A 24,898-nucleotide genomic window follows, 5' to 3' on the forward strand; every position below is an offset into this window, starting at 1 on the left:
TAAGACAGGCGGTGGCTACCTCAACGAAGGGAGCTGAAGCTGTGTGTGAGCTGCCAGGCTAGGCCAGGAGGACCATGTGAATGGGGCCAGGGGCTCCTGGGCTGGGCAGGTAAGGAGTCCTGGGAACAGGGGTCTAGGACTGGGGGTGTGTGCCTGACAGCGGGGGCTGCATCCAGACATGGGGCTGGGCCCCTGGGTATTCAGCAGCCCTACAGGCTGGGGGAGAGAAAAGTCTTGCTGGAGGCCAGGTAGGTGGCAGGCGGTGCAGCTGGTAAGAAGTAGCCTTACCTGCGTAGCCGTTGTCTCTCAACCCTGCCACGCTGTCTGCCACTGGTCCCTACCTCACTGGGAGCCTTTTCTGGGAGATCCAACACGTGGACTATTACATATGAAAAAGGCCTTCAGAAATCTCCAAGTCCAGGGGCGCTGCCTTCAGCTCAGGTCATTATCTCAGGGTCCTGGGATCAAGCTCCACATTGGGCTCCCTGCTCAGTGGAGAGTCTGCTTTTCCCTCTCCCTCTGCTTCTGCCCTCTGTCCTAACCCCACTTGTGCTCTCTTGCTCTCTCCCGCTCTCAAATAAATACACAAATAAAACCTTTAAAAAAGAATCACCAGGTCCAGTCCCTGATCCCATGATGGATGAACCTCTGAGGCCCAGAGAGGTCGATCCCTCCCTCCCTGCAGTCGCTCAGCAAGGCAGTGGCAGAGCTAGGCCCTGGGAGAAGGTGATGGTCTAACCTTGGCCTCCCCCACCCCTATCCGTGGGGCAGGATGATGGTCAGGCTTGAGTCGGGGACCCAGGAATCCTAGTGGTTGCTGGGGCAGACCCCAGTGAACAAGAATCGTCTGAGAGAGAGAGAGAGATTGAGAGAGATTGAGAGAGAGAGTGATCACCCAGAACATCCGGAGGGACACGTGAGACGTGATTTTAGCCTTGGTGACCAGCGGCGCTGGAGAAGCAGAAGTGTCTTCTGTTGCAAGTGGATGGATATGGGAGGGCGTGTTTGTTATCTGGGATGGGGCCTCCAGAGCGGAAGTATCTGACCGGAGGCTGGAAAATTGAAGAACGGAGAATGGAAAGGGCAGGGCAGAGGAAGGGCTATTTTTAACCGAGACAGGGGTGCAGTTGGCCCTGGGAGAGGGACGCCAGCACTTCCATCTGGAAAGTTGCCATTCCTGCCCCTGCTGAGTATCAGAAGAGGCCACTTGGTTCCTCTGGCTTCACCGCCCGCCCCCTACACCCCCCCAAACTGTATGTGTCAGGCCAGCTGGTCTCTCTGATCGCTGCTTCAAATCCTAGGAAGGCAGAGGCCCAGGAAGGCATAGTCAGCTAGCTGCCCACTCCTCACCTTCTTCTGAGACATCCATTTACGGGGAGGGGCATCCCCATGTGAGCCGGACTTTCCAGGTTTCCCGTATCTTACCCTCCACCATTGGAGTTTTTCTTGACACGCAGTTTCCACCCAGTCAGCATGCCCCAGCCTTTCTCTTGTCCCCAGGTCCAATGTCTGCAGCCTTTTGTAGGGGCCAGAGAACACATTGACTTTCCATGTGCTTCGGGGCGGGGGGCTCCTCGGCCTGCACCCCTCTCCTCCAGCATGTGCTGACAGATGACTCAGAGTCCTTTGCCCTTATGGCTCAGGGACGGAGGTTCTCCTGAAAGGGTAAAGGGCCCAGTGTTGGGGCAAGAGAATGAGGCGAGGTTCTCAGGGAACAGAGGACTTCCCTGTGGTGATCCAGAAGGCTCACAGATCTGACTGGAAGTCAACACAGTTCTGAGAAGGACAAAGGCCCATTTTGGAAAGCATCTACAACATGAGCCAAGGTCACTGTCCCTGGTTTCTGTTTCTTGGGTACCATGAAGACAGAACACGACCAAAGGCCAGAGAGTGAATGGGTATTGTGCAGTGCAGAGAACACGGGTTTCAGGGTCAGGCTGACCCAGGTACAATTCCGGTTCTGCCATTTCCTTGAACAGTATTGACTTCACCTCCCCAGACTCCAAACTCTGTGAAGAGGCAGTCATAAATCTCTCTCTTGCAGATTGCATTTGGGGACTTGGGTTGTGCACTGGGTCATACCTGATGCATAGTAGGTCCTTAACAGAGGTTAGGCAGCCCCTCTCCTGTAAATGGTGCACCAAAGGGAAGGCTGTTTACACCCAGAATGACCCGTACTCAGCACCCTGGCCGGCCAGCATACCGCTCATCCCCTCACACTTGTGGTGTGGTTTTGCAAATGAGCTTGTTTCCTGTATATAGTGGGTGTGAGAATTCTAGGCTGAGCCACAGGGTCTGCCTTACAGGCGAGTAACACACACACACACACACACACACCCATACACACATACACTATCCCAAACACCAGACTTATCATCAGAAAATGTCTGTGTGTAGGTATGGACGGAGGCAGAGACAGGGTCTACATACACAACACAAACTGTATCTTACAAATCCAGAGCCTGGGGGTGTGTATGGATTCACATACATCTTCAACTTGGCCTTGAAGTCACCAACTTCAAGTCGGTGACTTCAAGACCAAGCTCAGTTCAATGAAAGCAATGCTGAGGGGAGCTGGGGGTGGGGGTGGTTTGGGGGAAGGCAGGACCAAGATACCATCAGGGGACATGGCCTCCAAGAGCAAACTTCGATGTTGGCCTGAACATAGCTGGTGCTTCATTTCCGATGCTTGTTCTAGGGAACACCAGTTCCGTGAGGCATCTGGAAAGAGAATGGTTCTGGGGCCAAACCAACATGGCCTCCGCTCCAGACTGGGCCATATTAATTTCCTGGTCAATGTCTCAGCTGGTTAGCCCTCTGAAAATTCCCCCAGAGAACGGGCCTGATCGATTCTGTCTCATCGACATTGGCATTTCCCAAACTTCTTTGGTCACAGAAGCCTTTTTCCTGCATGACCCATTCATTGCACGCCTGCCTTTCCCGAGACAAGGTGAGAAAGGGAAGGGTAAGCCACGCAGTGACTCCTCCACAAACCGTTCTGTCTCTTGGCAGAGTTTCTGCGTTGGCGGCGGTTTGTTGTTTTTTGTTTTTCAACTACAAAATTAGCACATGACTGTCGTTAAAAATTCAAACAGTACGGAGGCATAAAAAGAAATATAAGAAACTACAGCCCCCTCCGGTCTCACTTCTGGGAGGTGTTCACTGCGAACAATTTGCGAGCATCCTTCCAGATTTTCCTATGGACAGTGGCTGCAAATAGTAGGAGTTAGGAGCCCCGTGTCTGGGGGCAGAGAGACAGGTTCAGCTCGCCACTCCACCACTTATTTGTTTGTTATGAGGCCTCAGACAAATCAATTCACCCTGTTTGTGCCTCAGTTTTTGCATGTGTAAAATGGGGATAATAATAGCTTTTACATCATAGGATTATTATGAGAATGACATGCAAACATGCAAATAAAAGCTTAGCCCAGAACCTGGCTGCAAAGAATCCCCAAATATACACATTTGAATGCAAATAGGTTTCTATGCTACATTCTGTTCTGTAGCTTTCTTGCCATGTTTTTTGTTTTTTGGGGTTTTTTTTGCTTGCCATCTTATATCCAGGATGTCTTTCCATGTCAGTACATGGAGATGGACCTCATTTTTAGTGATTTTAGCTTAACATCAACTTGGTAAATGGGCAGGGGCAGCGATTTTGCAATACTACTTCCTGACAAGTACTGCTGTTTTGTGTTCCCAGTATTGTGAGTCACAGACATTACCAGTCACTGAGCTGAAGACAGACCCATGGCCCCTGGTGAAAATGGAGGGACCTGCCAAAAGAGGTCAGGGCCAGGGGTGCCTGGGTGGCTCAGTTGTTAAGCGTCTGCCTTCAGCTCAGGTCATGATCCTAGGATCCTGGGATCGAGCCCTGAATCAGGCTCTGTTCTCTGCTTGTCGGGAAGCCTGCTTTTTCCTCTCCCACTCCCCAGGCTTGTGTTCTGTCCCTCTCTGTCAAATAAATTAAATCTTAAAAAAATTTAAAAAGAGGTTAGGACCAAATGGACAGGAACCTCTCTCCTCAACCTCTGTGTCCCCCACCCTAGATCAGAGCCTGGCACATAGAGGTACCCATTAAATTTTTGTCAGTAGTCTGGCCAGTTAGGAAAATGGTGTCTCCTCTAACTCTCCAACAGAGGTCTAAATCCAAAGGTCCTTCCAACTCACATTGCAGCAAGTCCCAAAATACGGCCTGTGCACCTCTACCGTGGAGTGATTTTAGGCGGTAACAAATGTGAATTTACATATGACATTATGCGCTTGGTTTAATGGATCCTGATTTCTATCTCTGGCTGGTGATACTGGTTTTCCATTTAGGGTAGCGAAGTTTCCATTTTAGGTAAATGTATTAAAGGCGAAAGGGTGGTCTGTGAAAGTGCCCAAAATCACAAAGGAAAATGAAAATGATTGATAACGGCTAATGTTAACATTTAGACTGGAAAAATGTTTAAGGCTGGTGTGGGGATATGCTCACGCTAGCCTCAAATAGCAATTAGACTTGACCTTTAAACAACAGTGAGTTTGCGCTCTGACCACACGTAGTCGAAAATCCACATAAAACCTTTGACCGCCCAAAAACTTAACGACAGTTGACCCTTGAATACTGTGAGGGTGTAGGGGTGCTGACTACCAGCGCAGGCAAAAATCCATGTGTAACTTTGATTCCCAAAAAAGCTTTACTAATAGGGTACTGTTGACCAGAGCCTTACTGATAATGTAAATAGTTGATTAACAGATAATTTGTATATTATATGTCTTGTATACTGTATTCTTAAAGTAAGCTAGAGAAAAGAAAAGAAATGCTATTAAGAAAATCATAAGTGGGGCACCTGGGTGGCTCAGTGGGTTAAGCCTCTGCTTTCGGCTCAGGTCATGATTTCAGGGTCCTGGGATTGAGCCCCATATCAGGCTCTCTGCTCGGCGGGGAGCCTGCTTCCCTCTCTGTCTCTGCCTGCTTGTGATCTCTCTCTCTTTCTCTGTCGAAAGAAGAAAGAAAGAAAGAAAGAAAGAAAGAAAGAAAGAAAGAAAGAAAGAAAGAAAGAAAATCATAAGGAGGGGGCGACTGGGTGGCTCAGTTGGTTAGGCACCTGCCTTAGGCTCAGGTCATGATCCCAGCATCCTGGGATTGAGTCCCGCATTGGGCTCTCTGCACAGTGGGGAGTCTGCTTCTCCCTCTCCCTCTGCTCTTCCTCCTGACTTGTTCTTTCTTTCTCTTGCCCTCTTTAAATGAATAAACTAAATCTTTTTAAAAATATTTAAACAAAAAAAAAATCATAAGGAAGATGGAACACCTGGCTAACTCAGTCAGTAAAGCATGTGCTTCTTGATCTCAGGGTTATATAGATTTGAACCCCATGTTAGGTACAGAGATTACTTAAAAAGAAGATCTTAAAAAAGAAAGAAAGAAAAAGAAAATCATGAGGAAGAGAAAATACATTTATAATACTCTACTGTAAAATATCCACATGTGAATGGAACCACAAGGCACAAACCCATGTTGTTCAAGGGTCAACAATGTTCTCATTTATTTAGCTCTTGGCAGGTACTAAGCACATGATAAGCAGTTTACGGGATCATCTGTATCTCCCAGGTAATGCTTACAGCTGCCCTACCCGTAGGTCCCACTTTATTTATTTATTTATTTAAAATTTTATTTACTTATTTATCAGAGAGACAGAAAGAGAAGGAGAGAGTGAGCACAGCGGGGGGAGCAGGAGGCAGAGGGAGAGGGAGAAGCAGGCTCCCTGCTGAGCAGGGAACCCAATGTGGGGCTCATACCCAGGACCCTGAGATCATGACCTGATCTGAAGGTAGACGCTTAACTGACTGAGCCACCCAGGCTGTCTGCGCACCCCCAGTCCCCTAGAGAGGTTTAGTAACCTGCCCTGAGGCCCTCTGCCAGTGAGTGCCTAGGGATTGACAAGGATATGGTGAGCTGAGACCCCATGACTGGCAGACTCCTAGAAACATGAATAAAGCTTCATGGCTCGCCAAACTGTAAATAAGGCTCTGTCCATCCTGATAAAACCATCATGTCACAAAATGCGCACAGAGGCACACAGGGATCGAACTCACTAAAAGGATTAGAGGTACATACAAGTTACTGGTTGGAGGGCCTCTAGCTTTAGCATCTTTGCTCTGTAACCCACACTTCCGGCAATAATTAACTGACAATCAGTTTTATGGTTAAGACACTCAGTTTTGTGAGAATAAATCTACCTTGTTTGCATTGAAGAGAAAGCTTACCTTTTTGTTTTCTATGGTTAAAAAGGCGGGGGGATTATACGTGAAAAAGGAGAGAACTCGGGACACATCCCTCCTTTACCCATTAGAAATTATTTATCATGCCCGCCAACCCTGATTCTTGAGTACCATGATGAGGGATCTGTGTAGACCGCCTTCATAGCCAAGGCTCTTCATTGAACATATACAGCTTTGCTGACAACCAAATCTTGGCCCAAGTAAAAGGCCAAGAAAATGTTTTTTTTTTTTTTTTTAAAGATTTTATTTATTTATTTGACAGAGAGAGATCACAAGTAGGCAGAGAGGCAGGCAGAGAGAGGAGGAAGCAGGCTCCCTGCTGAGCAGAGAGCCCGATGCGGGACTCGATCCCAGGACCCTGAGATCATGACCTGAGCCGAAGGCAGCGGCTTAACCCACTGAGCCACCCAGGCGCCCAAAGGCCAAGAAAATGTTTTAAATGATTCTCGGCAGATTTTGCCACAAAGTGGCCCAGGGTACCACAGTGGTTCTGCCTCATGATAGCCTGCCTGCTCTTGGCTAAGAAACCCAAGTTCTTGGCAAGAACATGGCACACATTATGGACAGAATGTTCGACAAATGAGTAGCTTTACAGTTGAAGGGAGGAAAAGTGTTGTTGTTGTTGTTTTTAAAGGGGACAAAACACATCCTAGGCCCAGCTAGGCAAGAGAAAGTCTGGAGTTGATAGAAGTGAATGAGTTGGCAAGAGTTGGAACTCACGATGATATCAACGCTAAACAGGTCTGGGCTTAGATGATCCAAGGTAGGAGCTTTGGGTAGCTTGGGATTTTTGATCGGTTCTACCAAGTGAGCAAGGCCACTGCATGTGTTGGGCGCTGTGGTGAAGGGCACCTAGGGGGCTGAGGTCTAACCTTCACTCTACTCTGCGAGTTTGAAACCCCAGAGAGGGGTGGCTCTTTATAATTGGCACAAAGTGCTCTGTGGACCACGGGCAGCTCTAAATTTTACCGAGAACAGTACAGACCTTGGTCAGAGGAGGTCTAGATCTCTAACATTCTTGCTATTGACCTTGAATTCCTGAGTTGGAAGAAGAAAATGTCCTGTTTCATTCACCCCAGAATCTGCCTTCGCTGCTTATTCTGAGAACCCTGGGGATTCTCTGGATCTGTTTTTTTCTTCTTTTTCTTCCTTTTAGACAATGAAACATTTATATATTTCTTAAAGAGACATTTATATATTTATGTTTGAGAGAGGGAGAGGGAGAGAGAATGAGTAGGGAGGAGGGGCAGAGGGAAAGGGAGAAGCAGACCCCCCGCTGAGTAGGGAACTCACCTTCAGGGCTCCATCCCAGGACCCCGGGATCATGACCTGCCTGAGCTGACTGAATCAGAGGACTAACCAACTAAGCCACCCAGACACCCATGACAACGTGACATTTATAGTAAGCTTTAATTTTGATTTTCTTTTTACGGACCTCATTTGTCAACCTGGTTAGATTGTTTTGGCTACCAGTAATCTTTGTCACACTAAGACGAGAGGGATGGGACACACATTTTATATAAATAGATATATCCGTCTATGACCTCACAATTACACAGGGACAGGCACAAACTGTAAATCCCCTCATTCTGTTACACAGCCATCTGCATATACAACCTCAGACAAACTCACGGGCATGCGCACAAAAGCACGATGCTTGCTTAATCATATGCCTTCATATATACAGACTTGCATTCACCTGTCTGGTAAATTACATTCAGAAGCATGTAGTCTAGATAGAAGGAGCATTGTCTTGGAGGAAAAGGCCTCTGTTAACAGCACAATGATCACAAAATTTTTTTTGAGGATTTTGTTTATTTATTTGAGAAAGAACGAGAGTGGAGAGATCACAGAGAGAGAGGGAGAAGCCGACTTGCTGCTGAGCCAAGAACCTGATGCCAGGCTCAATTCCAGGACCTTGAGCTCATGACCTGAGCCAAAGGCAGCTTAACCAGCTGAGCCACCCAGGCGACCCATGATCAAATTTTTGATGAAGAGTGCTGCCCCCACCTCTCCCCCCCACCACCCCCTACTCCCCCAAACCCCCATACCCCTGCCTGTCAGACCTGCCTCTCTGCCCCTGTTTCCTCATGACTTCTTAGGATCCTCCACTTCCTTTGGATTTCCCAGGGAGTGACGAACAGAGGAGGATACCTTGATAAAGGAGTAGGAAACTGATCTGAGTTTCACCTCTGCCTAGAGCCCTCATGTGCTCTTGGGAAATTCACATAACCTCTCTGATCCCCCAGCTTCTCCATCTTTAAAACAAAGCTGGTAAATTATACTGGTGTTTCTAAACTCTTGTCTCCCAGACTCCTTGGCCCCTTCCGCTGTTGTACTCCCCACCCTCCTGGGTCATGGATCTCATGATTTTGAAGTTTCGTCCTACTAAACTACTTTGTTTAAGTACTCACTTTCATGTTATCTAATTCAAATTTTAATCAGAGACAATCAGTATGCATTGAAGAAACAAATTATAGTTCAATTTCCTTTCAGGTTTTTTTTCCTAAAAGATTTTATTTATTAATTTGACAGAGAGAGAGAGATCACAAGTAGGCAGAGAGGCAGGCAGAGAGGGGGGGGAAGCAGGTTTGCCGCTGAGCAGAGAGCACAATGAGGGGCTTGATCCCAGGACCCTGAGATCTTGACCTGAGCTGAAGGCAGAGGCTTAACCCACTGAGCTACCCAGGAGCCCCATTCCTGGGGTAGCCATTTTTCAGGTTTTTAAAAAATACTGAAAAAACCTGCAGGCCTCCCATGTTATCCTGGGGCCTCCCAGAAGCATGGAGCCCTGGTAGCTGGGAACCACACACCAAAATCTTCTCTGGCATTCCTGGATCCTAGGGTGTCATGATGGCTGCCAGACCCTACGCACCACAGCTCACACTTCCGTAGAGGGCAGGATCTGCTCCTGGTATCTGGAGGGCTCCAGGAGCACACAGCCAGCCACTAGAAAACACTAAGGGTTAGACTCCCAGAAGAGTTAGAGTTCCTTTTGGCTTAATCAAGATACAGCTTGACTTTTTCCTCATTCTTGGCCCCAGTCTTTAGGAATGTCAGGTCCTCTCTGGGAGGCACAGATTTAGTCCAAGACATAGGTCTTGTATGCATGCTGTCCTGGACCCTGGCCGTCACCAAACTGTGATCTTCATAGGCCCATCTGAGGGTCACAAACAACAGGATGCTCACAGCCGCACCCAATAGCTCAGCTCATCTTAGACTGTTTCCAGATAGTTCTCAGTGCTTCTCTGGAGGCTTTTCTGCTCATAGTTCCTAGCCATAATAAAATCAGGTGTCAGAAAAGCCATTTGCAGGGATGCCTGGGTGGTTCAGGCAGTTAAGTGTCTGACTCTTGTTTTCGGCTCAGGTCCTGATCTCAGGGTCCTGGGATCAAGCCCATCAGGCTCTCTGCTCAGCAGGGAGCCTGCTTCCTTCTCTCTCTCTCTGCCTGACTCTCTGCCTACTTGTGATCTCTGTCAAATAAATAAATAAATAAAATCTTTTTAAAAAAGGATTTTATTTATTTTTTAAATTTATTTGTGTGTGTGAGAGAGAAAGAGATAGCACAAACAGGGGGAGTGGCAGGCAGAGGGAGAAACAGGCTCCCCACTGAGCAAGGAGCCCAATACAGGGTTTGATCCCAGGTCTGTGAGATCATGACATGAACCAAAATCAAGAGTCAGATGCTTATTACCCGATGGGACCACCCAGGCACCCCATAAATTAAAAAAAAAATTTTTTTTAAGCCATTTGCATCCACAGATGAGTGTTTGAACTGGTTTTCTCAAATGTCTCTCCCCCACACTCCAGGAGTCTTTTTTTTTTTTTTTTTTAAGATTATTTATTTATTTATTTATTTATTTGATAGACAGAGAGCACAAGTAGTCAGAGAGGCAGGCAGAGAGAGAGGAGGAAGCAGGCTCCCCGCTGAGCAGAGAGCCCGATGTGGGGCTCCATCCCAGGACCCTGGGGTCATGACCGGAGCCAAAGGCAAAGGCCTCAACCCACTAAGCCACCCAGGCGCCCCACATAATCCAGGACTCTTAGCAGTAGAGGGGAGAGTGAATGTGTACCCTTTTCCTTGAAAGTCTCTTAATTTGGCTTAAAATTCCATGTATTCCATTCCTTGCATTTTCCTCTATAATAGATCTGTGTTTGTTTAACTATATGACTAAGGTCAGATGACACTCATGTTCTAGGAAGATGTACACCCATGACTTCTGGTACCCATGATGGGTTCTCAGTATCTCAGTTTAAGAAACATGAATTAATTTCTTTCTTTCTTTCTTTCTTTTTTAAGAAACATGAATTTCTAATAAGGAGGATTATTTATTGGTTTCATTCTCCCACCCTCCAAAGCAGGTGCTGGGAGGGGCAGAATGAGCAGTGCTGAAGTCTTTCTAAGCTCAAAACTAAGCTAACATTTGTGTAAGCTTATGAGAAAGGGGTGACAGTCCTCACTGGGCAAGAAAGGAAAGTGAAGCTTGGGAAGAACAGTTTCAGCAAAGTCATACAGTAAACGTCAGAACCGGGGTTTGAACTTAGGTCTCTCTGACTCTGAGGCCTGTCCTTGAGACTTTTTTTTTTTTTTTTAAGATTTTATTTACTTGTCAGAGAGAGAAAGAGAGAGCACAGGCAGGCAGAGTGGTAGCAGAGGTAGAGGGAGAAGCAGGCTCCCTGCCAAGCAAGGAGCCTGATATGGAACTCGATTGCAGGACCCTGGGATCATGACCTGAGCAGAAGGCAGCCGCTTAACCAACTGAGCCACCCAGGCGTCCCTCTTTTTTCCTTTTTGAACTGAGATGTAATTGACATGTGTCCTTCTGTCTTGCAAACCCCACAATCCCCAGTACTTCCTACTTCCACTCGGTCCCAGCATGGATCAGCATCTCTAGCTTTGTTCTGTCCCAAATAGGTTGTGTGAGTTTAATCTTTTTAAAAGATTTATTTATTTATTTTTAGGGAGAGTGTGCCTGAGCCAGGGGAGAAGCAGAGGGAGAGAGAGAGAGTATTCTAAGCAGACTCCCCACTGAGTTCAGAACCTGATGTTGGGGGCGGGGAGGGGGTGGGCTCTATCTCACAACCCTGAGACCTGAGCTGAAACGAACAGTCAGACGCTCAACCACCAGAGCCACCCAGGTGTCTCCTGTGAGCTTAATATTTTTTAAAGATTTATTTATTTGAGGGGGTGGGAGGGCACAAGGGAGAGGGAGAGAGAAACTCAAGCAGTCTCTGAGCTGAGTGGGGAGCCCCACAACCCCAAGATCAGACCTGAGCTGAAACCAAGAGTTGGACACACAACCAATTGTACCACTCAGATGTCCCTGCATGAGTTAGTTTTAAGCAGGTCTTTTTGGGCTTCTGTTTGCTCCTCTAAAATCAGAAGTTAGACTTGGTGATGTCTTTCTCTCTTTTCTTTTTCTTCCTTTCTTTTTTTTTTTTTTTAAGTAGCCCCTCCTCCCTTTTAAAAGATTTTATTTATTTATTTGACAGAGAGAGACACAGGGAGAGAGGGAACACAAGCAGGGGGAGTGGGAGAGGGAGAAGCAGGCTTCCCGTCGAGTAGGACCCTGGGATCATGACCTGAGCAAAAGACAGATGCTTAACGACTGAGCCACCCAGGCATCCCAGACTTGGTGACCTCTAAGACCCTGGTAGATGGGAGCCTTTGTGTATGAACCCTCCACATACCAACATTTATTAATGACAAGTAGTTCTGGGTGCTGGGGTATTCAGGAAAATAACCCACAGCTTCTGCTCTGAATGAGCCCCCCATCTCATCAAGGGGAGGGAAAGACAGTGGGACTGACCCATAAATCCATCTAGTCATGGCATTCAGTGCTGACAACTGTGTCTGAGTAGAGTGTTGACAGAGCAGGATATTGGGAGGGCTTCACTGGGGAGGTGATATTTGAGCTGAGCCTTAAAGGTTCAATTAGTTCTTGGGGCGCCTGGGTGGCTCAGTGGGTTAAAGCCTCTGCTTTCAGCTCAGGTCATGATCCCAGGGTCCTGGGATCAAGCCCCACATCGGGCTCTCTGCTCAGCAGGGAGCCTGCTTCCTCCTCTCTCTCTGCCTCTCTGCCTACTTGTGATCTCTGTCTGTCAAGTAAATAAAATCTTTAAAAAAAAAAAAAAGGTTCAATTAGTTCAGTAGGCAGACAAGAAAGCATTCATGGTAGGGGAGTCACATGTGCAAAGGCATGGAGTAAGAAAATAGTATGAGGTGTTTGGGAAAGGCAGAGGTAGCTCAGAATGAAGGTGTGTGTGTGTGTGTGTGTGTGTGTGTGTGTAGGATAGTGTGGAGGTGGATTTGATCTTGATATTAAAACGTCATAGGGGAGCACCTAGATGGCTCCATCAGTTAAGTGTCCGGCTCTCATTTTTGGCTCCAGTGGTGATCTCAAGGTCGTGGCATTGAACCCTCTTGGGCTCTGAGCCTGGCACAAAGATCTACTTGGGATTCTCTTTCTCTCTCCTCCTCTCTCTCTCTGCCACTTGTGCATGAGAGAGCACAAGTGGGGGTGGAGGGGCAGAGGGAGAAGCAGACTCCTCACAGAGCAGAGAGTCCAACGGGGGTTTGACCCAAGGACCCTGAGATCGTGACCTGAGCCGAAGGCAGACGCTTAACCATGGAGCCACCCAGGTGCCCCAGCAAGTTTTTTAAAGGGTCATGGGGTGCCGGAGTGGTTCTGTCGGTTAAGCATCCGACTCGATCTTGGCTCAGGTCTTGATCGCAAAATTGTGAGTTTGAGCCCCGAGTGGAGCCTACTTAAAAAAAGAGGTCTTGAATGGTAAGTTGAGTTTTATCTGAGGACTAGTGCTTTCTAAGCGATTCTGAGGAGCAGCCCTAGGGAAGGGGGTTTCTCAGGCTTCCTAGGGGCTTCACAATGATGTCTCCACTCTGTTTCAGGCAGAACAGCCCCACGTTTACTTGCTTTATCTATTGGGTTCTGCTTGATTTCCAACTGACAAAATGTTTCCATTGCTTAAGCAAACAAACAAAAAAGTTATGGCCAATAGCAACACTGAAGGTTTTTCTGCTGGTGAGAATCAGAATCCTCTAAAGGAGATTTGCTCTGGGAAAAGTTGGGGCCTGACCTCTGACATTAGAGAGCAGGGCCCTCTTATTCAGCTTCCTTGGCCAGAGAGGGGAGTTGTAATTATGAGGTGGGGCACACACACCTCTTTGGTAGGGAAGGAACAAAATTTAGGGCTCCCCCAGGGCCTGGGGAAGTGTTGTGTGATCTTTAGTAGGTAGTCCTCCAGCATGGGGGATGGGAGGAAAGAGAGGGTTGGTGGAGAGGCAGGAAGTGGGCAACTAGGCTAACAAAGGTATCTGTGGCGGTTTGCCCATTCCAGGTGGGAGGGCGGGGCCTAGGGCTCAGTGGGGGCCCATGTGTGACTCTACTTGTGGCCAGGGGGTCTCAGAGTGAGCACCAGTAGGGAGCTCCTCACCAGACCAGCTGGACCCATTTCAGCTTTTCTGTGGCTGGTGGATGGGGGATGGGGGCCTGACAATCTCAGGTACTTCTGGAAATTCCCAGGGCAAGGCCCTAGGATGTCTGATGTTGGGGAAGTAGATTTTGGGGGAGCCCCTTCAGCCCCCTCTCCATTGCCCCAGGGACCATGGGCTGTAGCTGCAGCTCAAACTCTGAAGAAGACTGGATGGAAAACATCGATGTATGTGAGAACTGCCATTACCCCATAGTCCCACTGGATGGCAAGGCCACGGTAAGAGGCAAGACGGGGGACTTGGTGAGGGAGCCGGGTGGAGTATACAAGTCAGGAGAAGGAAACGGACCACCACCGAAATAACAGAGTGGCCCTTTCCCCTTGGAAAACAGAAGGGAAAGGAGGTCCAGATGCAGAGATAAGACCCAGCCAAGCTGGAGAAGCAGAAACGGGGCAGTGGGGAGAGGAGCCAGGATTGGACTCAGTCTCTCACTCTCTGACCCCACTTTCACCCCCTTACCCCACAGCTGCCCATCCGCAATGGCTCTGAGGTGCGGGATCCACTGGTCATCTATGAAGGCTCCAACCCCCCAGCCTCACCATTGCAAGGTGACCTCACAATCAGCAGGGCCTGAAAGTTAAGGGGCCTGAATCCTGGGCTGTTGGCCTCCATCTCCCATTCACTCTCTGCCCTGTCTTGCCTCTCTTGCCCCTGGTCTTCTCCGCTGCCCTGTAATTCCTGAATTCTGTGTTCTCAGCCTAATCCAGGTAGGTTCTCCCTGACGCCCTCTGTCTTTCCAGACAACCTGGTTATCGCTCTGCACAGCTACGAGCCCTCTCACGATGGAGACTTGGGCTTCGAGAAGGGTGAACAGCTCCGTATCCTGGAGCGGTGAGTGCCCCCTCCTCGCCACCCATCCTTGCCCTACCACAGCATGGGAGGGAGCAGGGATGCCACGACCCCCCCCCACCCCGCGCGCCCCGTATCGCGGTCCCCGACGGGCTTGCAGCGGCCGCCCTTAGGACAAAATGGGAGGCTCTAAGGTGCTGGGCTAGAGGGTGGGGTGGCAGGGTGTAACGGGGGCTCTGAAGGTTTCCAGCCCAATCCAAGGCCAAGGAGACCCCACCGACTGGCTCTGTCGCACAGGAACGGCGAATGGTGGAAGGCACAGTCCCTGACCACCGGCCAGGAAGGTTTCATTCCCTTCAACTTCGTGGCCAAAGCGAACAGCCTGGAGCCCGAACCGTGAGTAGGGACCCCCCGTGACGAAGGGTGGGTGCAAAGGCGGGGTGCTAGGGCTGGTGGCGAGTGCTTGAGGGCGACGGAGGCGGAACTGACCAGCAACAGACGACGGCCTTCCCTTGTGCCTTGCGCAGCTGGTTCTTCAAGAACCTGAGCCGCAAGGACGCTGAGCGGCAGCTCCTGGCGCCCGGGAACACGCACGGCTCCTTCCTGATCCGGGAGAGCGAGAGCACCGCCGGTGAGCGGCTGGGCGGGGCCGTGGGCGGGGCCGTGGGCGGGGCCGCAGCTCCGAGGCCTGACCCTGGAGATCCGGGGAAAGCGGGGCGCGGGGACGGGGATTTGCTTGAGTTCACCCACTCTTTCATCTAGGATCGTTTTCACTGTCCGTGCGGGACTTCGACCAGAACCAGGGAGAGGTGGTGAAACATTACAAAATCCGTAACCTGGACCAAGGCGGCTTCTACATCTCGCCCCGCATCACTTTTCCTGGCCTGCACGAGCTGGTCCGCCATTACACCAGTGAGCCCTAGCAGGAGCCCCTCAGACGTGCGCGCGGGGCTCCTTCACCTGTGCCCTACCAGCCTGCCTCCCCTAAGTCCCTCTCAGGGGTACCCTCCACCCATCTCAGTATGCTCCTTCATTCCCCGCAGTGGGCGAGGTGCGGTATCCGACAGCCCAGGTGTAGGGTGACAGCCCCACACCTCCCCCGCCAGTCCATTTCCCCTGGACGGGGACTTGGCCCGGCGGGGACTCAGTGGGGACACCAGAATCCGCCGTATTCACGGCCCTAATCCTCTCCCTTGTGCTCGCAGATGCTTCGGACGGGCTGTGCACGCGGTTGAGTCGCCCCTGCCAGACCCAGAAGCCCCAGAAGCCTTGGTGGGAGGACGAGTGGGAGGTTCCCAGGGAGACGCTGAAGCTGGTGGAGCGGCTGGGGGCTGGCCAGTTCGGGGAAGTGTGGATGGGTGAGTGAGGCCCTCTGCGACTGCAGGAAGGGGGAGAGGAGAGGCGTCCGCTGAGGCCGCGAGAGTCCCGAGACCGCGTCCCGGCAGCTACCTGGCTCCGGGTGTTCGCGCTCCCAGTGATTCCCCGATCCTCCGCGCCCCAGGGTACTACAACGGGCACACAAAGGTGGCAGTCAAGAGCCTGAAGCAGGGAAGCATGTCCCCCGACGCCTTCCTGGCCGAGGCCAACCTCATGAAGCAGCTGCAACACCAGAGACTGGTCCGGCTCTACGCGGTGGTCACCCAGGAGCCCATCTACATCATCACGGAATACATGGAGAACGGTGGGTGCCGCCACTACGATAGGCCGCTGGGGGGCGCTGCCACCCCTCCCCCGCCCCTGATAGGAGATGAAGGAGATCTGCCTTTTCGCCCGGCTCAGAGTTTCTAGTTTTCCTGGGAACCTAAAGACTCACCACCAGGGATGGGAAGAGGGTGTGATGTTCGAGCCTGTCTGGGAGTCCAGCCTAAGGTGGCAGGCTCCGAAAGAGCTTTCACTTCTCATTTTCCCCGGCCTTTTTCAAAGGCTTAAGATCAAGATCTCGGGATTCGTGTGTGTGTGTGTGTGTGTTTAAGATTTTATTTACTTATTTGGCAGAGAGTAGAAGCAGGGGAAGAGACAGAAGCAGGTTCCCCACCCAGCAGGGAGCCGGGGGCTGGCTTGATCCCACGACCCTAGGATCCTGACCTGGGCTGAAAGCAGATGTTTAACCCATGAGCCATCCAGGTGCCCCCTCCCCGCCAACCCCCGGGATGCTTGATTTCAAATGTGTGGGTCTCTAGCCTTATTTCTCTTTTCCTTTTGACCCTGACCCTTGAGAGGGCAGATCTGCCTCAAATCTCTCTTTTTCAGGTCTAAGTGAGCCTCTTGTCCTCCCTTGGACTGATTGAGAGCACCCAGGAAGGTGGATAGAAGTTTCTAGCCCTCCCCCCCCACCAAAAGATTTTAGGCCCAGCTTTGTCATCAATTTGCTGTGACAGGCCAAGTCCTTGTCCCATCTCTGGTGCTCATTTTCCCCAAGTTTAACATCAGAAATCTGAACGGGCTCACCCAGAAATAATTTAGAGTAGTCATTATGAGCTCTAGAATCTGACTGCCTATGTTAGAATCTTGCCTTCACGATTGTGGGGCCTTCACAGCTCTCTGCTGTGGTGTCCTCATCTGTAATATGGTGATAATAATTCTATAGGAACTTTCTCATGGGGACTTTGTGAGGATGACAGAGTCAGTGTACACAGAGGTGTTAGAATAGTGTCTGCAGTATATTTACTGCTTAGCAAGTTTGTTGTTATCTGACTCTGATTCTTTGGGAGTTTAAGAGCTGTCCCTCTTCCAGGAAGGGAAAAAGGCTCCTAATTGGATATTAGATTCTGGAAGTAGCAAATAGGTTTTACCATGTGGACCAAGTTCAAGTGGTAGCTGCTTGGAGTGCTGTGTTGAGGAGGATTCTGAGGTTCACTGGAAATGAGTGTTGGGATTGATTAGCAGCATCTACCATGGATTTGATGTGGGAGTGGCAGTACATGCCCATGTATTTGCTGTGTCTGGGGGAGCCTTTTATCTTTGGTGACTAATTCAGCCCTCGTAGTAGGGACATTTAGATTGTTGCCACCTTTACACAGGGTTTTAATCTCTTGAGAAGTCACTAGCTCTGTTCCAGCAACTCTCATCCCTGGTCTTCTCCTAGTTACCCTCTGCTTCCAGATGTGGTCCCTCAGCCCCCCAGGCAGCTCTTACTATGCTCCATTCAATATCTTTGGCACACATTTATCACTGCTTATTTTGGGAGGAACGCCAAGAGAATGGATGGACAAAACAAGGCTCCTGCTTTCAGAGGAACTGCATTTTAGTTATGTGGCACAAACTCTAGGAAAACCAGTTTTGCCACAGGAGAGTTCCAGCACGTCATGGGAATGTAAATGATAATGCAATTTATTAGGCCTGGTAGGATCTAGAGAGGCTTCCTAGAGGAATAGTCTAGCTGGGCCATGAAAGAAAAGTAGAATTTTTAGAAGGCAGAGATGGGAACAAAGAGACTTTGGGGTGAGACCCCAGTGGTCTATATGAAAAATTTCAAAATTTTCTAGGGTGGGTGAAGTGAAAGAAGCAGGAATGGGGGAAAGACGAAACTACAGTATGGACTGTGCTGGAATTTGGACACCCGGCTAAGGAGTTTGGATTTTACCCCATTGGTGACAAGAAGTTTACCGACTTTTCCAAGCATGTTCCATCCTAGTCCCCGGGAAAAGCCTTCATATATCCTGGGTATCTTCACCCTGAACGCACACTTCTCTATTCTCACCCCTTACTCTTCTTTCCACGTGTCAGACACTGCTTCTAGATAGCCAGTTAGAGGAGAAGGCTCTGGGAGCTTTCTTTCTTTCTTTTTTTTAATAACAAATTTTCCTTTTTTTAAAAGATTTTATTTGACAGAGAGAGAGAGCACAAGTAGGCAGAGCAGTAGACAGAGGGAAAGGTAGAAACAGGCTCCCCACTGAGCAGAGAGCCCGATGTAGGGCTCAATCCCAGGACCCTGGGATCCTGACCTGAGCTGAAGGCAAATGTTTAACTGACTGAGCCATCCAGGCAACCTGTCTGGGGGCTATCTGCTGGGACATCTTGAGTCAGCAACTTTTGCTTCTGCTCACAGGGAGCCTGGTAGATTTCCTCAAGACCCCCCCAGGCATCAAGCTGACCATCAACAAACTCCTGGACATGGCAGCCCAAGTAAGGAGACTGGGGAGGGGCTGGGCAGGTGCACAGCCCAGTGAGGTAAGGATGTTCAGCCCAGGGCTGCTGACCTCCTACCTGGTCTTCAGATTGCAGAGGGCATGGCATTCATTGAAGAGCGGAATTATATCCACCGTGACCTGAGGGCTGCCAACATCCTCGTTTCTGACACCCTGAGCTGCAAGATTGCAGACTTTGGCCTAGCACGCCTCATTGTGGACAATGAGTACACAGCCAGGGAGGGTAGGTGTGGGATATAAGGGAATTCTGGGGCCTGTAGGGTCTGACCAAGCAGACCCAGGTGACCTCTCTCTGCCCCTCTCCAGGAGCCAAGTTTCCCATTAAGTGGACAGCACCGGAAGCCATTAACTATGGGACATTCACCATCAAGTCGGATGTGTGGTCTTTTGGGATCCTGCTGACGGAGATTGTCACCCATGGCCGCATTCCTTACCCAGGTCAGGGCCAAGGGTCGGAACTGAAAGGGTGATAGGGAAGAGTAGCCCATGCATGTCTGTCTACTCACTTCATCTGTCCCTGGTTCAGATTCTGAATCTTCCTAGCTGCTTTTCCTGTATTCACTCAGGACTCCAGAATCCCCAGTCAGGTGCCACATCTCCTAGGGCTGGCTTCTGTGTCTGTCTCGATCTCTCTCCTCCTTCAATAATCCCAGCTCTTAAGTTCTGACACAGGCAGCCTAGGGTGGTAGAAGAGGATCTGACTTGGGAAGGAAAAGGCCTGCCTTTACTACCAGGTCTGCCACTGATGCTAACTTTTTGTTTGGGTTTGATCAGATCATTCTTTTTTTTTTTTTTTTTTAAGATTTTATTTATTTATTTGACAGACAGAGATCACAGGTAGGCAGAGAAGCAGGCAGAGAGAAAGAGGAAGGGAAGTAGGCTCCCTGCTGAGCAGAGAGCCCAATGTGATGCGGGGCTTGATCCCAGGAGCCTGGGATCATGGCCTGAGTTGAAGGCGGAGGGTTTAACCCACTGAGCCACCCAGACGCCCCCAGTCAGATCATTCTTTCTTTCCCCACCTGTAAATTATGAGGTTAGAACAGTATCTGGCCCATACTAAGCACTCAAGAGTGTTAGGTTTTATTATTATTATTATTTTTTAAAGATTTATTTATTTATTTGAGAGAGCAAGAGTGCAGGGGGAGGGGCAAGGGAGAGGGGGAATCTCAAACAGACTCCTCACTGAACACGGAGCCAACATGGGGTTTGATCTCATAACCCTGAGATCAAGACCTGAGCAAGTCAGACACTTAGCCGACTGAGCCACCCAGGAGCCCCTAGATTTTATTATTAATCATCACTTTGGGCAAGTGACTTTACCTCTCTGAGCCTCAGTTTCCTGATATGAACAAAAGAGACTATTTGTGAAAGAGCTTGACTCCCAGCAGGTGCTCACTAAGCAGTGACTTCCCTGCCTTCTGGAACTTTCCACATAACAAATGAGAGAGATATATAAATGACTAATTCCTACCCTCTCCCATCCCTTCCTCTAGCCTCTGGACACAGTCCTTTACCCCCGAATTCAGCCAAGACAGATGGAATTTTTTGAAAGGAACTTGCTAGGAAGTTCTGGGGAAAGGAAATGGAACACAAAGACAGGGGAGAGAGGTCACAGAGCACAATGGCCAGAAATGCAGAAGTTTCCCACACCCCCAGAGCACTATGTACAGAATTTTGCTCCTAGAAAGGTAAAGGCACCTTAGAATCAGGTGAGAGCCTGAAGGACTTCTCTTCCCAGGACTGGCCCTATCAGAGTCTAAGGGCAGCATGGGGGCGAGAACCACACTCCAGTCATCCAGCCAAGTGTCCTTACAGCTCCTCCACTGTGCCCACAGAGGTGAACCCACAGAGAATTTCTCTGTTAGAAGAAAAAAGAAAAGCAGGGGCTCCTGGGTGGCTCAGTGGGTTAAGCCTCTGCTTTCAGCTCAGGTCATGGTCTCAGGGTCCTGAGATTGAGCCCCGCATCGGGTGCTCTGCTCAGCACAGAGCCTGCTTCCCCCTCACTTTCTGCCTGCCTCTCTGCCTACTTGGCATCTCATGTGCCTGTTCCCCAAACCAGACAAGCCTCACCCCTGTGCCGTCTGTAGGCTCCTGTCCTGCCCTGGAGCCTGACCACCCCATATTCCACCACCAAATCATAATAATCACAGATATTCTTCTTGTAGCATCTCCTCTCCAGGCCCTATACTTGCTGTTTTATAAGCACTGTCTCCTTCAATTTTCATAACAGCTGTATGAGGTAGGAGCTACTCTTAGGTCCATTTCCCAGATGAGGAAACTGAGGCCCGAAGAGGGGAGATGGCTCACCCACTGCCTCACAGTCATCACATACGTGTTATTAAGTGCTTAAGCCACAGCCGACACTCCAAGTGGCCTGGCTGATGCGTGGCTGGTACCCGAAGTACAAGGCCTTAGTGTTGATGCCCACTGAGATCCTTTCGGATCGGTGCTCACACCGTGCCAATTAAATATTCTGAAAGTCACCCCTGCCGTGGAGGTCGGAAGCCTGGAGCCTTGATATCATCTCTCCCATCAATCTCTAGGGATGACCAATCCTGAGGTGATTCAGAACCTAGAGCGAGGCTACCGTATGGTGCGACCTGACAACTGTCCCGAGGAGCTGTACCACCTCATGATGCTTTGCTGGAAGGAGCGCCCAGAGGACCGGCCCACCTTTGACTACCTGCGCAGTGTGCTGGAGGACTTCTTCACGGCCACAGAGGGCCAGTACCAGCCTCAGCCCTGACACCCCTAGTGGGCCGGGCCCAGAGCCCTCCCTCCATCTAGCCCACCTGGCTGGGGGAGATGCAGTTCTTGTGTCATACTCGTCATACCCGTGTCGCCTATGCACCTACGGACTCTGCGTGTGAATCCCGCCCACGCGTGGCAAGGCCACTTCCTGTTGTCTTATACAGGCTTCTGTAGCTGTGTGGGTTCTGCGCAGGTGTCTTGTACATGTGTGGCATGGGTATATTATGTCTTGGGCACCTGTTCAAGTTGTCCCTTTGTGGGCCCTTCTACTTGCCAAGGCGACCAGAGAGAAGAGGGACGCCTGTGATTGACACTGGCTTCTGCCCACCCCCTTTTCCTTACCCCTCCCATCAAGAAGCTTCTTGAAGGCTGGGACCTTATCTGATAGCTCTGTGTGCTCTCCTTGGAGCCTGGCACACATTAGGAGCTCAATAAATGACTCTCTGTTGATGAAGATTACATATCTCTCAGCTCCCCATTCACTCCCATCTACACTTCTTTGGGAGGGGGAAGAGGGGGTTCAGAAGATGGAAAATAAGTCACCCTGAATTGGGGTGAAAGATGCGATGAGGGGATGTCTGAACTTTTTCCAGCTCTGCTGATTTGGGGGGCCAAGAGGAAGTTCCTACACGTTGTTGGATGGGCTCTGTGAACTCCTTCAAACTCCCACCCCAAAGGATTAAGGGTGACCCCTATGTAGAGCCTTGTGGGGCGTGGGTGTGTCCCAGGACACCCTCCCCTCCCATTACTTAAGGGTAATACCACTTTTTACAGCTACTGATTCTGGGGCTGTTGGTACTCAGATATGTTTTATTTTGTTTAGATCTTACTTATTTGACAGACAGAGATCACAAGTAGAGAGAGGGAGAGAAGCAGGCTCCCTGCTGAGCAGAGAGCCCATGTGGGGCTCTATAGCAGGACCCTGAGATTGTGACTGGAGTCGAAGGCAGAGGCTTAACCCACTGAGCCACCCAGGCTCCTGGAATCTTTTTTTTTTTTTTTTTTTTTTAAGACTTTGTTTATTTGTTTGACAGAATGGGAGCACAGGCAAGGGAAGCAGCTGGCAGAGGAAGAAGCAGGCTCCCTGCTGAGCAGAGAGCTCAGTCCCAGGACTTTGGGATCATCACCTGAGTTACAGACAGACCCTTAACCACCTGAGCCACCCAGGCAACCCTTCAGATATATTTGGATTCACTTTCAAGACTTTTTTTTTTTTTTTAATTCTATTCATTTATTTGACAGTGACACAGCGAGAGCGAGAACACAAGCAGGGGGAGTGGGAGAGGGAGAAGCAGGCTTCCTGCTGAGCAGGGAGCCTGATTGGGGCTCGATACCAGGATCATGGGATCATGACCCGAGCTGACGGCAGACGCCCAACGACTGAGCCACCTAGGTGCTCCCCTTCACGATGTTTTTAAAGATTTTATTTTATTTTTTTAAAAAGATTTTATTTATTTATTTGACAGAGAGAGAGAGAGAACACAAGTAGGCAGAGAGACAGGCAGAGAGAGAGGGGGAAGCAGGCTCCCTGCTGAGCAGAGAGCCTGATGCAGGGCTCATTCCTGGGGCCCTGAGATCATGACCTGAGCTGAAGGCAGAGGCTTAACCCACTGAGCCACCCAGACGCCCCAAATATTTTATTTTTAAATGGTCTCTACACCCCACATGGGGCTGGAACTCACAACCCTGAGGTCAAGAGTCACCCAGTCTACTGATTGAGACAGCCGGGCACTACCTCCCACCCCAAGATGTTTTTATTTATTTTTTTTTTTTTATTTTTTTTTTTTTAAAGATTTATTTATTTATTTGACAGAGAGATCACAAGTAGACAGAGAGGCAGGCAGAGAGAGAGAGAAGCAGGCTCCCTGCTGAGCAGAGAGCCCGATATGGGGCTCGATCCCAGGACCCTGAGATCATGACCCGAGCCGAAGGCAGCGGCTTAACCCACTGAGCCACCCAGGCGCCCCCCAAGATGTTTTTAAACATTGAATTAATTCACTCATTTGGCAAATATTTACTTATTTATAATTTATTTATTTATTTGAGAGAGAGAGACAGCACAAGTGGGAGGGGCAGGGAGAGGGAGAGAGATTCTCAAACTGACTCAGCACTGAGCGCGGAGCCCCCATGGGGCTCAATCCGAAGACCCTGAGACCACTACCTGAGTGGAAACCAAGAGACGGATGCTTAACCAACTGCGCCACTCAGGCACAACTTGGCAAATGTTTATTGAACATCTGTGTGTTAGGCATGGTTCTGGGTTCTGGGTTACGGCAGATAAAGCAAACAAAATCTCTGTCCTTAGGGAACTTACATCCTTGTAAGGGAAGACACCATAAACTTCACAAAGAAGTAAATGATATGGTATGTTACAAGGTGCTGAGTGCTGAGGGGAAAATAAAGCAAGGTAAGGGGAATGAGGAGTGTCGTGTTTGGGGGAAATGTACAATTCTAAACAGGATGGTCTGGGAAGCCTCATTGAGAAGGTGACTTTTGAGCAAATATTTAAAGGAGATGAGGGAGCAAGCCACATTTTAGGGGGAGGAGAAGCCAGGATGAGGGAACAGCCTGAGGCAGAAGCTCCCTTGGCTAGCACAGAGAGAGAAAGTCCAGACAGGGGGCCTCAGGGGTAGATTTTTGCATAGCCATGACATGACCTGACTTATGCTTTATTATTATTTTTTTAACTTTTTTTTTTCTGAGAGCTCATGTATACAACACACACACACACACACACACTCACACACACACACACAAGTGAGGGACCCTCGCACCCCACGATCTGACTTAGATTTTAAAAGAAGGGCCCTTCCTTCTGTCTTGACTGTTAACTGAGCTAGCAATCAATTTATAAAACTGGGAAGATTTTGCCTAAAACTACATATTTCTGCCTTCTCTTGAAAAAACAGCTTGGGGGCACCTGGGTGGCTCATTGGGTTAAGCCTTTGCCTTCAGCTCAGGTCATGATCTCAGGGTCCTGGGATAGAGCCCCACATCAGGCTCAGCAGGGAGCCTGCTCTCTGCCTGCCTCTCTGCCTGCTTGTGATCTCTCTCTCTCTCTGTCAAATAAATAAAATTTTTTAAAAAAAGTTTGAAGATTTGGTTTCCTGTCCTCGGGGAGCTGGGTAGTGGCTCCCCCTTCGGGTAGGATTTGAGCTTTTTCTTTGCTGGAGTCCCTTTGCCAGACAGTGAAACTGAGTACGAGTGGTTATATCATCATGCTTGCACTGTTGTTCTTAGAATGAAGAGGAAAATGAAATGTTTTTCACCTCTATTTCCATTAAAAAGTGAGAGTATGAAAGATACCTGCAGATGGCAGTGTGTTTGAGGAAAGATGGGGGAAAGGCATATTGCTGGGGAAAGTGAAAAAGAATCCAATTTTAGAAATATGCAAAGCACTTGAATCAAACTAATATAAATCCACTTATTTTTATAC

General features: G+C 49.4%; 1 protein-coding gene across 1 annotated transcript; it reads left to right on the top strand.

Moving 5' to 3' along the window:
* LCK (LCK proto-oncogene, Src family tyrosine kinase) lies at positions 1-21,921 on the top strand. Its single transcript, XM_059136867.1, has 13 exons — positions 1-109; positions 13,883-13,992; positions 14,241-14,322; positions 14,515-14,605; positions 14,861-14,959; positions 15,091-15,194; positions 15,326-15,475; positions 15,769-15,921; positions 16,065-16,244; positions 18,612-18,688; positions 18,781-18,934; positions 19,018-19,149; positions 21,255-21,921. The coding sequence occupies exons 2-13, from the start codon at positions 13,888-13,890 to the stop codon at positions 21,455-21,457; spliced, it is 1,530 nt and encodes a 509-aa protein (XP_058992850.1). The 5' UTR covers positions 1-109; positions 13,883-13,887; the 3' UTR covers positions 21,458-21,921.
* Positions 21,922-24,898: the final 2,977 nt, after the last annotated feature.

Source organism: Mustela lutreola, chromosome 10 (genome assembly GCF_030435805.1).
Source record: "Mustela lutreola isolate mMusLut2 chromosome 10, mMusLut2.pri, whole genome shotgun sequence".
Classification (NCBI taxonomy): Eukaryota; Metazoa; Chordata; class Mammalia; order Carnivora; family Mustelidae; genus Mustela; species Mustela lutreola.

What these genes read in the sequence shown, in the direction of transcription:
- LCK (XM_059136867.1), top strand. Translation starts at nt 13,888, where the DNA reads ATGGGCTGTAGCTGCAGCTCAAACTCTGAAGAAGACTGGATGGAAAAC. An exon ending in CCCAGCCTCACCATTGCAAG is followed by an intron (nt 14,323 to 14,514) that starts GTGACCTCACAA and finishes CTGTCTTTCCAG; the next exon opens with ACAACCTGGTTATCGCTCTG. An exon ending in GGAGAGCGAGAGCACCGCCG is followed by an intron (nt 15,195 to 15,325) that starts GTGAGCGGCTGG and finishes TCTTTCATCTAG; the next exon opens with GATCGTTTTCACTGTCCGTG.